The following is a 12,466-nucleotide window of genomic DNA, read 5'->3' on the forward strand; positions in this document are numbered from 1 at the left end:
CTACCCATCTTGCCTAAAACTTTGTCAACTACTGAACTCATTTTTTCCGTTTCTCTTCTGATTCTTAGTGAAAGAGTGTCCCTTTGATGATTCCTCATATCAAAATACATACAATTTAAATTCTTAATTTAGCACTGATAAACTGATCTGGCTCCACGATTAGATCCTTGCCTGCTTTGGCAGTTTTGCATCTGGCACGTGTGCGCAAATGGTGTGCCAGTCACGTGGTCCAGCTTTCCAATCATCAGACCAATCTATCCTTGTGCCCTTGCTTATAATATGCATTTGCTGGGGGCTTTTTTGCCCAGTGTGTTTTGGGTCAGTCCTTCATCATTTATTTTTCTTATATCAGGAATCCTCTTGCCATCTCCTAATTAGATTTATTTTACTTTCTTTCACATACCTTTGAACTCTGTGTAACCTGTCCTACAACCTAATACCTGTGTGTATGAGTGTGTGCGCGCGCGCGCGCGTGTGTGTGTGTTTACCAGATAGATGCTCAATAAATGATAGTTAAGTGGGACTGTATTAAGGTGAATCGGAGCTCAGAGCTTGAGAAGGTAACAAGTAATATGAATTACTTAAGACATCAAATAATATTAAATTTATTTATACTTGAATGTTAAAATACCTGTTATTTAGATTAGTGTTTATCAAGATACTAATGACTTAATAAGTTTCACATTTTCTTACATTTTTGAAAATGGGTCACTAAAGAGAAACCAGTAGGAAAATATTCAGGATAAATGGATAATTGACATGCAGATAATGAAGAGCAATTTGAATACTAAAGTAACTGCTATGTATGGTATTGACCTTAGAACCACTGAAACGTTGAAGAGACCCTCACGTTCATCTAGTTAACGTTCCTATATTTAATGGTGAAGGATTGAAAGGCCAGAGAGGGTGGTTATTTATTATTCTATTAGTTTATCTAGCTGTAACTAAAACCTATGAGTTCTGACCTGTGTAGCACTCTTTTTATTTTCTAAGGGTGCCTTTTGATGTCTTTTATTTATTGTTTCTGTTGTGAAGAAAAAGGAAAAAGTATTACTTCATGATGGTAGATGTCAGACACTCAAAGCAACTAGTTTTTTCTCCTCTGTTAGTTTATTAAGTAGGCATTAAAATGCATAAAACAGTAAAAAGGTGAATTAAAGAAATTCTAGCTTAAATGTCTTTTAAGATGTATAAATTCTAATGTACAGTAACAAATTCTATATTAACATGTTCATCTTAATGACGTGTTATGGCAAGTACAAAAACACCATGGTGGATAGAGAGGATATTCAATGAGAAAATAGACAGAAACTTGAAATTCTTTGGAATAGAAAAAAATAGATACAAAAATTACCCTTACCTTGCATAATATACCTTTGCTCTGATCTTTTAACTAAATACATGTGTGGGTACATAATTGTTTCTTTATAAAGTGAAATTACATGAGCATAAAAATAGAAAAAAAGTGGGTTAAACTAGCTTGGAGCTTTGTAACAGGTTCCCGTGTTTGGAAATTACCATGTTGACAGACTGATTTTAACACTGCTTATTTTACTTTCGAACCTAAACAGTCAGATGCCTATGTTGGATTTAAAAATAAGATCTATTAGGTGTCACCTGTGGCTCGGTGAGTAGGACGCCGGCTCTGTATACCAAGGTTGGCGGGTTCGAACCCAGCTCCAGCCAAACTGCAACAAAAATAGCTGAGCATTCAAAGGTCTACATACAATAACTAAGAAAATGCCATGAAGGCTATGTTGAACAGTTTGATGAGAATATTTCGGATTGTATATGAAACCAGCACATTGTACCCCTTGATTGCACTAATGTACTCAGCTATGATTTAACCATAAAAAAAAAAAAAATAGCCAGGCATTGTGGCAGGCACCTGTACTCCCAGCTACTCGGAAGGCTGAGGCAAGAAAATCACCTAACCCCAGGAGTTGGAGGTTGCTGTGAGCTGTGATGCTACAGCACTCTACTGATGATAATAATAATAATAATGATAAGGTACTACTACTACTAATAATAATGATAAGATCTATTTGTTCAATAATTCACCTGACCCTGGAACTTGACTTTTAAGTATTAAGTAAATATTAAGAATAAAAATGTTCTTATAAAATTTTAGTATTAAATATTAACTTTATTATTATTCATAAATTGTTGTAAAGGGGAAGGTTTTATTGTATTACCAGGCCAAAGAATTTTATTTTCCTTGGAAAAAAAAATGCCTTACTTGATTAGTTTCCTCCAGTTCTATAACCAATGAATTCTCAAAATTTCCACCATAAATTCTTGTTCAGAAATTTGTGTTCTTCATTTGTTCTTGAATCTTTACATAGATAATTACCTTACCCCTTTAATTTGCTTCCTCTATCTCTCTGGGAATAAAATTACTTGGATATTAATTCTCTAAGACAGAACTTTGATTGTTATTTTTTTCATTCTTTATCTATTTCCTACCTTCTTTCTATTTTTCTTTTGTCTTTTATTCCACATCTGGGATATGTTTTACACCTTGTGAATAAAATTTTTCCCATGTTTTCTGCCTTACTTTTAACTGCGTAGAGAATCCATTTTGTTCTCGGATTGATCCTTTATATGTTCTCAATCTTACTGATGAACTGAAACTTTTCTTTTACTTATAAGGTTCTTCCTTTTCTCTGCTTTGTTAATTTCTTCAAGTTACTTTTTGTAAGAGGACTTACTGATTGTGGCAATGGCTAAAAGTCAATAGGCAATTCCAAGAGTAGGTGAAGTGACCAAGGGCCAAGAATTTTTTTTAACTGACATTTATTTTTTACACTTAGAAAGCATGTTAACTAAAAAGAAAGCAGGAATTTATGGGGGCAAATTTTAGTTATAATTATAAAAATAGAGTCTGTAAAATATATAGAAAAAATTAAAATGTTCCCCGTCTCAAACCATACCCAAAATTCACTCCAGAATTACTGCTTTGGAGACACAAAAGGATACCGTCTACAAGATGTGATTTTTATCTAGAACATAAAATCACCCATAAAGGAATCCCATAAAGTAAATGTTTGATGAATTAGTCTTTTATTAAAATTATGGTTCTTTGGTTCACCAAAAATTTTACTAACAGAAGGAAGAGTCAAAACAGAGTAGGGGAATATATTTGTAACACAAATCCCCAAAAGTACTTAAATACAAGCTGCGTGAAGAACTTCTAAGAATTGATAAAAAGTGGACAAACAGACAGCCTAAGTATTACTAGAAATCACAAACTGGAGACACCAAAATATCCCTTCAGTTTAGAATAAATTGTGATTTTTTATATATTGAAATACTGAGGAGAAAAGACAATGTGTGTGCTAATACTCTCCATGAAAATACAGATGAAGATCACAAATGATGTTTTGTAAATGATGCTAAATTCAATGAAGGCATAGAAGTCAAGATAGTGGGTATCTTTGGGGAGGGGAGAGGATATCAAGATGTCAGAGAGTGAAAGGGATTCTGTTTCATTAGTAATATTCTATTTCTTGACATAGAGATAATTTACATTGTTGTGTTCACTAAGATAATTTATTGAATAATACATTTCTCTGTAAGTGTAATAGTTCAATAATAAATTCAATTTTCTAGCCAATGTTAAGTGCACAATATCATTGAGAGAGACAGAGAAATAAGTTTCCTGTTAACCCTTTGCTTTTAATAAACCAGGTATTATTTTTAAGTGTTAATAAGGAGCCTACAGAATCTCTGGGAGAGGCAGAAAACATGTATTAGAGGCTACCTCTCCAGAAACCATGTCCAAATTAAGTACTGGATTAGGCTGGGGATAGGTTTTTACAATTCCTTTCCTTGTTCCTGGTAGTTAATCCTTTCTCTAAATGGCCAGTTAACTCTTGCCACTTACAAAGGTATTTTTTGACATTTGCTGCTGTGCTAGAAATTCTTGAAATGCTTAGTACCTTCATTTTATTTTTAGATTTTATTTTCTTCTCATGCATTGGGTATATGGGAGGGAACAATTACTATGGTTTGCAAATAAATACACAGTAGTTAAGTCTTTTGACTGACCTAATATTATGTCCTTGAATTCAATAGATATGCATTTTTTTCTTACGTTTTCACATCTTTAACATTTTCTTTTTGCATCTTGCAGTAAATAAAACATCATGTTAAACTGGCAAATTTTTCCTTTTTACTGATATACAGACACCTTTTTCATCTTCTGATGATAGCTTAGTGAAATGCAATAGCTATTAAATACAAAAATAATAATTACAGATACACATTCAAGGTTATGCCTCCTAGTTATCAATGTTTTTATTAATATTATAAACCTCAGACATCAAGATCCTCCAGGAAATTATACAAACCCTGCATGAACTCTCTTTTCCACTCTTCTGTTTTTACAGCTGTGTCATTCTTTTGTTTACCTCAAACCTGCACCTGCGCCTCTTCCACAACCTCCGAGGGGTGTGTGAATTATACAAGGGCATCCTCAGGCCCGTCAGGGACCTTTGCTTTCCTGATCCTATTAACATTCTCCTCTCTACCTTATTTGATCAGTTCAAAGATCAGTTTATCCTATGAAAGTCCATCTCAGATTTAAACAAACCATTCTAGCCATGATTAGAATGACTTAGCGTCAGCATCCTCCATCAGCAGGAATCCCCGATTTTGCTCTCCTCTCCTCCTCTGTACTGCTTGAGTAGAGATCTTACAGTGGGTTCTATTTGTGTCGTGACCTATGGCTTTGGATACCCAGTTGTGCGCATCACCTTACTTAGCTTTCGCAACAAATGTGTGTCTTACCGCAGGCTGACTGTTCTCATCTCACAGATAAGAAAGCCGTGATTGACTAAGCTCACTTAATAATGGATTCCAAATTGTAATTGATTTAGAAAATTCCGTATCAGTTGTTCATTCTTTTCCTATCTGCCCTTTAATATGCAGACCATGAATATTTCAACTCCTCATCTTTTATTTTTGAGTTTATATTTAATGAGTTTGAACAAAAAGCAGTGCTTTTAGTGTCTCCCAGGTACAAACAAAATTTGATAGACTTTATATCTGATATCCCATGTACTTAATAATTCACTTTTATTTAGCACTCAAGCTAAATAATTTGCTTTGAGCAGGGGAGGAATTTAGTATTTGTTTTCAGCAGAAACTAAATTTTAAAGAATATGCTTTAAACTAACATTGATCTTACTTGCATATAATCTTTTTTTTTTTAACACCTCTTTTATTCTAGTTATGTTTCGCCTTTATGACACGGATGGGAATGGCTTCCTGGACAGCTCGGTAATTTTTTTCTTCAAATTTTCTGTGAAAATTTCTAAGAAGTTTTTGTTTTGTTTTTTTTTTTCCTGAAAAGTGCAATGAATAAATTTATAGCTATTACCACAAAAGGCACACATAATATAATTTACATGCACTCACACAGCATTTTTATCTTTGGACTTTTTTGTAAGAGATTGATCTGAGGAAACTGCTAAGATTGTGATTGTTTTATTGAATAGTTTTGCTACAAAATCATGAATTTTTCTCCCCAAACTGAACTTAGATTAAAAAAGAAAGACTCTAACATTTTCTGAATAAAACATCAGATAAGGTTGTGACCATTGACCTAGAATGAAGGAAAAACTATCAGTGAGATTTGACACTAAAGAAAATATTGAGAATGCAAGTATAATTGAAAGGAATTATAAAGTCAATATAATCATGTCATTATTTTCCAACCTTTAAAAAGTATTCTTAGACATGCATGAGGTCAAAATATATTTATATATTGCTTTCAAAGACTGCCCTTTGTCAAATATCTCATCAAATTTTATGCAGCTTATATTCCACAGTTTTAGTTGTAAAAAACGAAAAATATCTCCGTATGATTAACTGAAAGCAGTAATTGCATGTTTATTTTATGTGTAATATATTGATATCTTTGTTAGCTCTCAGAGTTGTAAAACGTAAATTCTTAGTTCTAGTGTTTAAATCAGTGTATCGTATGGAAGTCCATCTCAGGTTCCATCCAATAGTTTTTTATGTTTGTAAGTAACATAGTTTACATGTTATATTATTTTCTGTTCTATCAAGAAAGATAAGAGTAGTAATAAAATGTGTTATATTCTGGAAATTTTGACGTGTACAGGTACGTTGAAAAATACATGTTTTGACCTATTAAATAATGAGTACACATTGTGTCTGTCAATGAGAGAGAGTCTCTCCTCACCCGATGGACCTTCCTATGGCAGAGCTCAAATCGACTTTTACAAGCTATGCAATAAGTTTAGAGACATATTTATGTAACATTGAGTACAAAAATGGCGTATTAGCTTCTCCAGAGAGAGATAAAATATACAATTCCTACTCTAGGAAATGACCACCACTCTGAACTGATGCTGTGATGGTGGGATTTCTTATGTTTAAGTCTCAGTAATTTTTCAAATGCCATTATTTTTAAGTGTCTTGTAGTCTTCAGTTTCCATTTAGAGGTATCAAGCTACATAATAAGTTTGCTCATTTTCTGGGGCCATTTCACAGCTTAGGAATCTAGATTTTTTTCTGGATTTTTCAATATGCTTATTGTAGCATTCACGACAACACGAATGCAAATTATATTTAATGCAGATTTGTTTTATTTAGTGTTTTTGTTACATTAAGTTAAAAGAATGTTTCTTTATTAGACTTAGCCCTGAGTTGGTAGCTAATTTGAAAATTCAGTCAAAGTTTCTCTCTTTTTTTTTTTTTTTTTTTGGTTTCTGGCCATTTTTGATTAACATATATGATAGATTACTAGCAATGTTTGTAACTATATTCACAATATTAAAAATGAGTTGAAATAAATTTGTTTATGGCTAAACAGATAGTTTTTTATTTTTTAATTAAAGGTCTGCATTTAATTTCTAGAGTTTTCTCCTCCTTATAGTTTTCCTTCAATGTCAGATTTCAAATTGTACCTTCTGAAGTCTTTTGTATGGTGCCCTAAAGGTGTAGCAGTTTGCTCATTTAGGTGAAAAATAGAAAGAAATTTGATAATTTAAGAAATGATCACTCTGTTTAAGAATAATAGTTTGGGTATATTGATCATTTGTAATATGCCAGACAAGATAAATGTATTTTACCTAATATTAGGTTTAATCTTTGCAGCAATTCTACGAACTAAGTAAGTTAGAATATCCATTTTACTGATGAGGAAACTGAGTATCCGAGAGGTGAAATGATCTGTCCTATGTCACGTGCCTACATACTAGTCCACGCGAAATAGTTTCTATTCTTACAACTTAGACGCAGACTTTAACCCTTGTAAATCATCACAGCATATCAAAGTGAGATGTGAGATTAGTAACACACACACACACTTAATTGTAGCCTCTAGTTCCAAGGGATTTGTATTTTAAAATTTGCTAAGCTGTAATAAATACATTTATATTTGTATCATTTCTGCAGAAGTTTGTCTTACATAAAGAACATATTTGTAAGTATATTTTCCAAGGAGAGAGACTATAACTTTCATTAGTTTCTCAGAGGGACTCATAGTGCCCCAAAGTCAACCATTTTATCATATTTTCTTCTCCATTTCATGACCATTGACTATATACTAGAAATGTTAGTACAATGTGTCTTTGAAGCGTTATTCTTTCATGTTCTTATATTTTAAGTCATACTATGAAATACCATTTTTTAAATTATGTCCAGGCTATGTATAAAATACGGGCACTTTACAAAGCTCTATTTAATCTTTTCTGGAGACAGGGCAAATTGAAATATTAAGATAGGGAAAATTGAAACATTAAATAAATAGATAGGAGAAATGTTCCAATTTGCTTAGCCAAGCCATATGTATTAACTACCAGTTCTTCAAAGAGTTGACATTTGAGCATGACAATATGAAAATTCAAACTAAAATTCTAGCCTCTCTCAAAATAAACTCTACATCTATTTAGCCTCCAAACCTTGATTCTGAGTATTCCTTTAGCAGAGCAAATTAAACAATAAATGACTTGAACAGTCAATTTATGTTTTCAGTTTATCAAAATAAAAATAAACCTCTCAGCTGTCCTCAGAGACTTCCTTCCACAGTTCCACTTCTGCTTACAAGCAAAGGGTCAGGATATTCAGTGATTTAAAAGTCACATAAGTCACATCATGTACAAAAAATTATGTGCTCCCGCATTTTTCAAATAATTTTTCACGGTAGAAGAAAATTTTTCTTCGTATAGTTGTGCCCTCTCCTGGTGAACATTTCTAGACAAAGTTGAATTTGTACACAGGCTGCTCTTTTCTGTAGAGTCGGTCAGACCTCTGTGTGTGTGTGTGTGTGTGTTCTTATATATGTACAGGATTATATAAAGTCGATCATATAATTTATTTAATTTTTTGAGCCATGTGTTGACTAAAACAATTCCTCTGAAAGATTAAGAATTTACTAAGATCTCGTGCTCATAAATTCCCTCTCTTTCTCTCTCTCTCCTCCAGGAGCTAGAAAATATCATCGGTCAGATGATGCATGTTGCCGAGTACCTTGAATGGGATGTCACAGAACTTAATCCAGTAGGTATATGAACGATTTAACTATTGATTAAATTTTGGAAAACCTATTTTCTTTCTTTCCTTCCTTCTTTCTTTCCTTCCTTCCTTCCTTCCTCCCTTCCTTCCTTCCTTCTTTCCTTCCTTCCTTCCTTCTTTCTTTCTTTCTTTCTTTCTTTTTGTTTTTTCTGGAACCCTTGTTTATTACTGTCGCTTGATTTTGGCTTTAAGTAACTCTAAGTTACTGTTTCCAATCAAAAGCCAAATTGGACTCTCAATAAGATAATAAGATATATGTGGTATTCTGAAGCTCTTAGAAGTAACTTTTGCATTTTTCTTTTTGGAAATTATTTTAGAAGCTGGTGTAATATACATGTGGATAAGCAGAAGCCAAGGTCATGTGATCCCATAACAGAAGATGATAGTTTTCTATGCACATACATGGTGTTATCTTGTGTCTATGTGCTATTTAATGCCGGGAACCCTCTGATGTAGATACACTATTATTTTTCTTTTGAGGATAAATAAACTGAGATCCAAATATATTAAAATTACTTGCCCAAAGCTCTTCAGCAAGTTAAAGATAAAGCCACAGATTTTTAACCAAATTATTTAAAGAAACAGTATCTAACTAAAGTTATAAGACCATAAATATTTACAGTTTTGAAAGATTAATATCAACATTTCAACATTATTCATATGTATATTAAAACATACTTGATCAGCAACTTTGACTTTGGCCACAAGTAATATTTTGAGGAGAGTCGATCAGAACTATTGATATTAGTTTATTGTGAAATCAACTGTTTAATAATGTGTACATGAACAAAGCAAATACAAATACATTTTATGTGAGTGGTTTGGCACTCTGCAAGAACTGTAGAAGCCTATTTGTCAGATCGTTACTCACATACATACAGTCAACAGCATGATGATGGCACGGTTACGCCATGCAGTAGCTTCTCCCTTTCTTTATAATCTAAAGCCAGCAAAGCACAGTTATGTACGAAGGAGAGCAACATTCTTAGTGGAATTGGAGTTTTTTCAGTTTTAACTCAACTGATTTTTCTTACTGTGGCAATGCACATGCTCTGCTGCTAGTGAGTGGTAGACTCATTAGCAAGATTGCAATTGTATACAGAATGAGAAAGTAGATGGTAACATGTATTTCACTTACTGCTTGATTCACCTTCACACTATTTTCACTGAAATCCAAAGATTTCTTGTAGTGAATAGTTTTATTATTCATTTTGGTTATGTTAATCTAAAACAGGTTTCTCTTATCCTATGTATCTGTCTACCTGGGGAAGTCATTCCTCTAACAGTCAAGCCTGCTTGTTCTCAGTGAAGGAAGTAGGGAGTGATTTTTTTCCTATCAGACTTCGAAACAGAAGTGAGTCCTAGCTCTTGGATGTAGATTTGACAAGAAGAAGATCAGGAACCTCCAGGAAGGGGACAGTTGGTGGCTGAGAGCAGCCTGTGTTAATGCATCTGTGAAATTCTCTCCTGGAGAATATACATAATAAACTACAGCATTATTTGGCATGTGTGTTACTAACAAACCTGTCACTATTCTATTTGAAATAATAGAAAAGATAAAATTCTGGCCTTGTGCATTGTGTCTGCTGTCAAGGGAAATGCCTTCTCTTGCCCAATGTTTCAACAGCTCTCCTCCCTGCAAACAAATGTACACAATGCAGATTCCTCATTGGTTTGCATACACGCATGAAGAAAAGTGAACATGGGGAGGGGGTGGGAGGGATAGTAGGGGGACCACAAGTATGGAGCACATTGCAAGTACAAGGTGGTTCTATCATGTGTAGAACACAAATGTCCTAATGCTATAATTGGGTAAATGAGATGAAAGCTATGCTGATTAGTATGATGTAAGCACTCCAATTTGTACAAACAATCAACACACTGAAATGGGCATAAATGTATTTATGATCTATGTACAAAAGAATTAATAAAAAATAAAATTATAAAAAAATAAAAAATAATAGGTATAATAATTTGTTAAAGGACATACAATATAAAAGGATGTAATAGGTCTGTCAAAAACATGAACTATGAGTTCAGCGCCCATGGAGGGTTGGAACCCAGCCTGGGCCAGCTAAACAACTGCAACCAAAAAATAGCCCGGTGCTGTGCCAGGTGCCTGTAGTCCCAGCTACTTGGGAGGTGAGGCAAGAGAATTGCTTAAGCCCAAGAGTTGGAGGTTGCTGTGAGCTATGATGCCACCGCACCCTACCGAGTGCAACAAAGTGAGACTGTCTCCAAAAAATAAAAATAAAAAACAGGAACTCTGAAGAGGTGGATTAAAAGTGCTGAGTGTCTTTATGCAGGTATGAAGGGACAACTACACACACACAAACATATACACACATATACATTTTCTCCATCCATTCATTTGTAACTGGACACTTAGATTAAACGATTATCTTACTTATTATGAATAGTGCTACAGTGAACATGGGAGTGTTGATATCTCTTCTTTATATATCATATACAAATGTATATATTGCAGAAAATGTGTTTTATGTTAAATTATATCTTATAATAATGTGTATGACATGCTGTGTATTTAGGTGTACATATAACATTATGTGTGTAACATGATTTCACACATAATGAAAATACATATAAAGAAATGAAAAAATATATCAGGAAGAAATAACAATTCTACTCATTCATGCACCTAACAACATTCTTCCAATACGTAAAGTCAAATTTTACATAATTGAAAAGAAAATGAATAGTCCATATGATGGCAGAAAATATTTACTCATCTTTCTCCCGTGATAGACAAAATATAATATGTATGTGGATGATTTGACCAACGAAATTTACCGTTGGCTCAGGGCCCTTCAGTCAGTGGTTAGGGTGCCACCGGCCACATACATCTGGGCCAGAGGGTTTGAACTTGGCCCGGGGCTGCTAAACAACGACAACAACCAAAAAAAAAAAAAAAAAAGTGAACAGGCAGCACCTGTGGCTCAGAGGAGTAGGGTGCCGACCCCATATGTTGGAGGTGATGGGTTCAAACCCAGCCCCGGCTAAAAAAAGAAAAAAAAGAAAAGTGAACATATGAGGTTGATCCTAGTTACTTGGGAAGACTGAGATTGGAAGGAGTTTTTAATCAAACTAACATAGGCTCTAACGTTAGATTTATTAGGGACAAAAATGAGAGCATCAGCCATCCAAAACAGATGCCCTGTGTTTAACTTCTTATGTATGCCTTACTACAGGGTCAACTGCACGATTTCAAGAGGCAGAGCATTTTAATCATGCAGATCTTATGCCATGTTGCCACATTCTAAATAACTTCTCTTAACTTTCTTTTATTTTGAGAATAATGAAATTATTATTCCAGCAACATTTTTTTTTTTTTCTAAAAGGTTTCTTCTTTCCAAGTTCAGGTTATTGCTATGACAGAAAATAATCTGATTTTTAAATACGGTATTTTCTGAAGAAAGACATCGAGTAATGAAGCCCAGGAATGTTTAGGCAAATAATACTGCTTTTAACAAATTAAATAGTTCCTTTACTATATCATTTCCCATCTTTGTCCTAATGTTCTCTGTATATCTTTCCTTTTTCCAAAACTGAATAAAATTTCTACATTACATAAACACAATGAGTTCCTTCCTTCTCTGGAATTCTTACCATGTTGGCCATCTTGGTGCCATTAGATGGGAAGTAGTTTGTCTTTTCAGCAGGCACACTTACTAGGTTTGGGATTCAATGTTCTGTTAATAGTAACATAACTCTATAGGTCACTTACTATACATGCCAGGGGCTCTTCTGTTTATAATACATTAAGTTGTTTAATCCTCACAATGTGCCCCTTTGAAGTCAGTACTGATAGTGTCCCCACACCACATACAGGTAAATGTGTTACAAATAACCAGTAAGAACATTTTGAAATATTATGTGCAAATCATGGTTCAAAATGAAA

At 33.7% G+C, this 12,466-nt stretch overlaps 1 protein-coding gene across 5 annotated transcripts in view; it reads left to right on the top strand.

Annotated features, from left to right (window-relative positions):
- Positions 1–12,466, top strand: part of DGKB (diacylglycerol kinase beta) — a 727,110-nt gene that overhangs the window by 217,708 nt on the left and 496,936 nt on the right. For all 5 annotated transcript variants that reach the window (XR_008372899.1, XM_053553744.1, XM_053553743.1 and 2 more), the window contains 2 exons: positions 5,234–5,283; positions 8,458–8,532. Coding sequence is in view for 4 of the 5 variants with exons in the window: in XM_053553744.1 (XP_053409719.1) it covers positions 5,234–5,283; positions 8,458–8,532 (125 nt within the window). In the remaining variant the exon portion in view is untranslated. The remainder of the gene's footprint in view (positions 1–5,233; positions 5,284–8,457; positions 8,533–12,466) is intronic.

Source organism: Nycticebus coucang, chromosome 11, assembly GCF_027406575.1.
Source record: "Nycticebus coucang isolate mNycCou1 chromosome 11, mNycCou1.pri, whole genome shotgun sequence".
Classification (NCBI taxonomy): domain Eukaryota; kingdom Metazoa; phylum Chordata; class Mammalia; order Primates; family Lorisidae; genus Nycticebus; species Nycticebus coucang.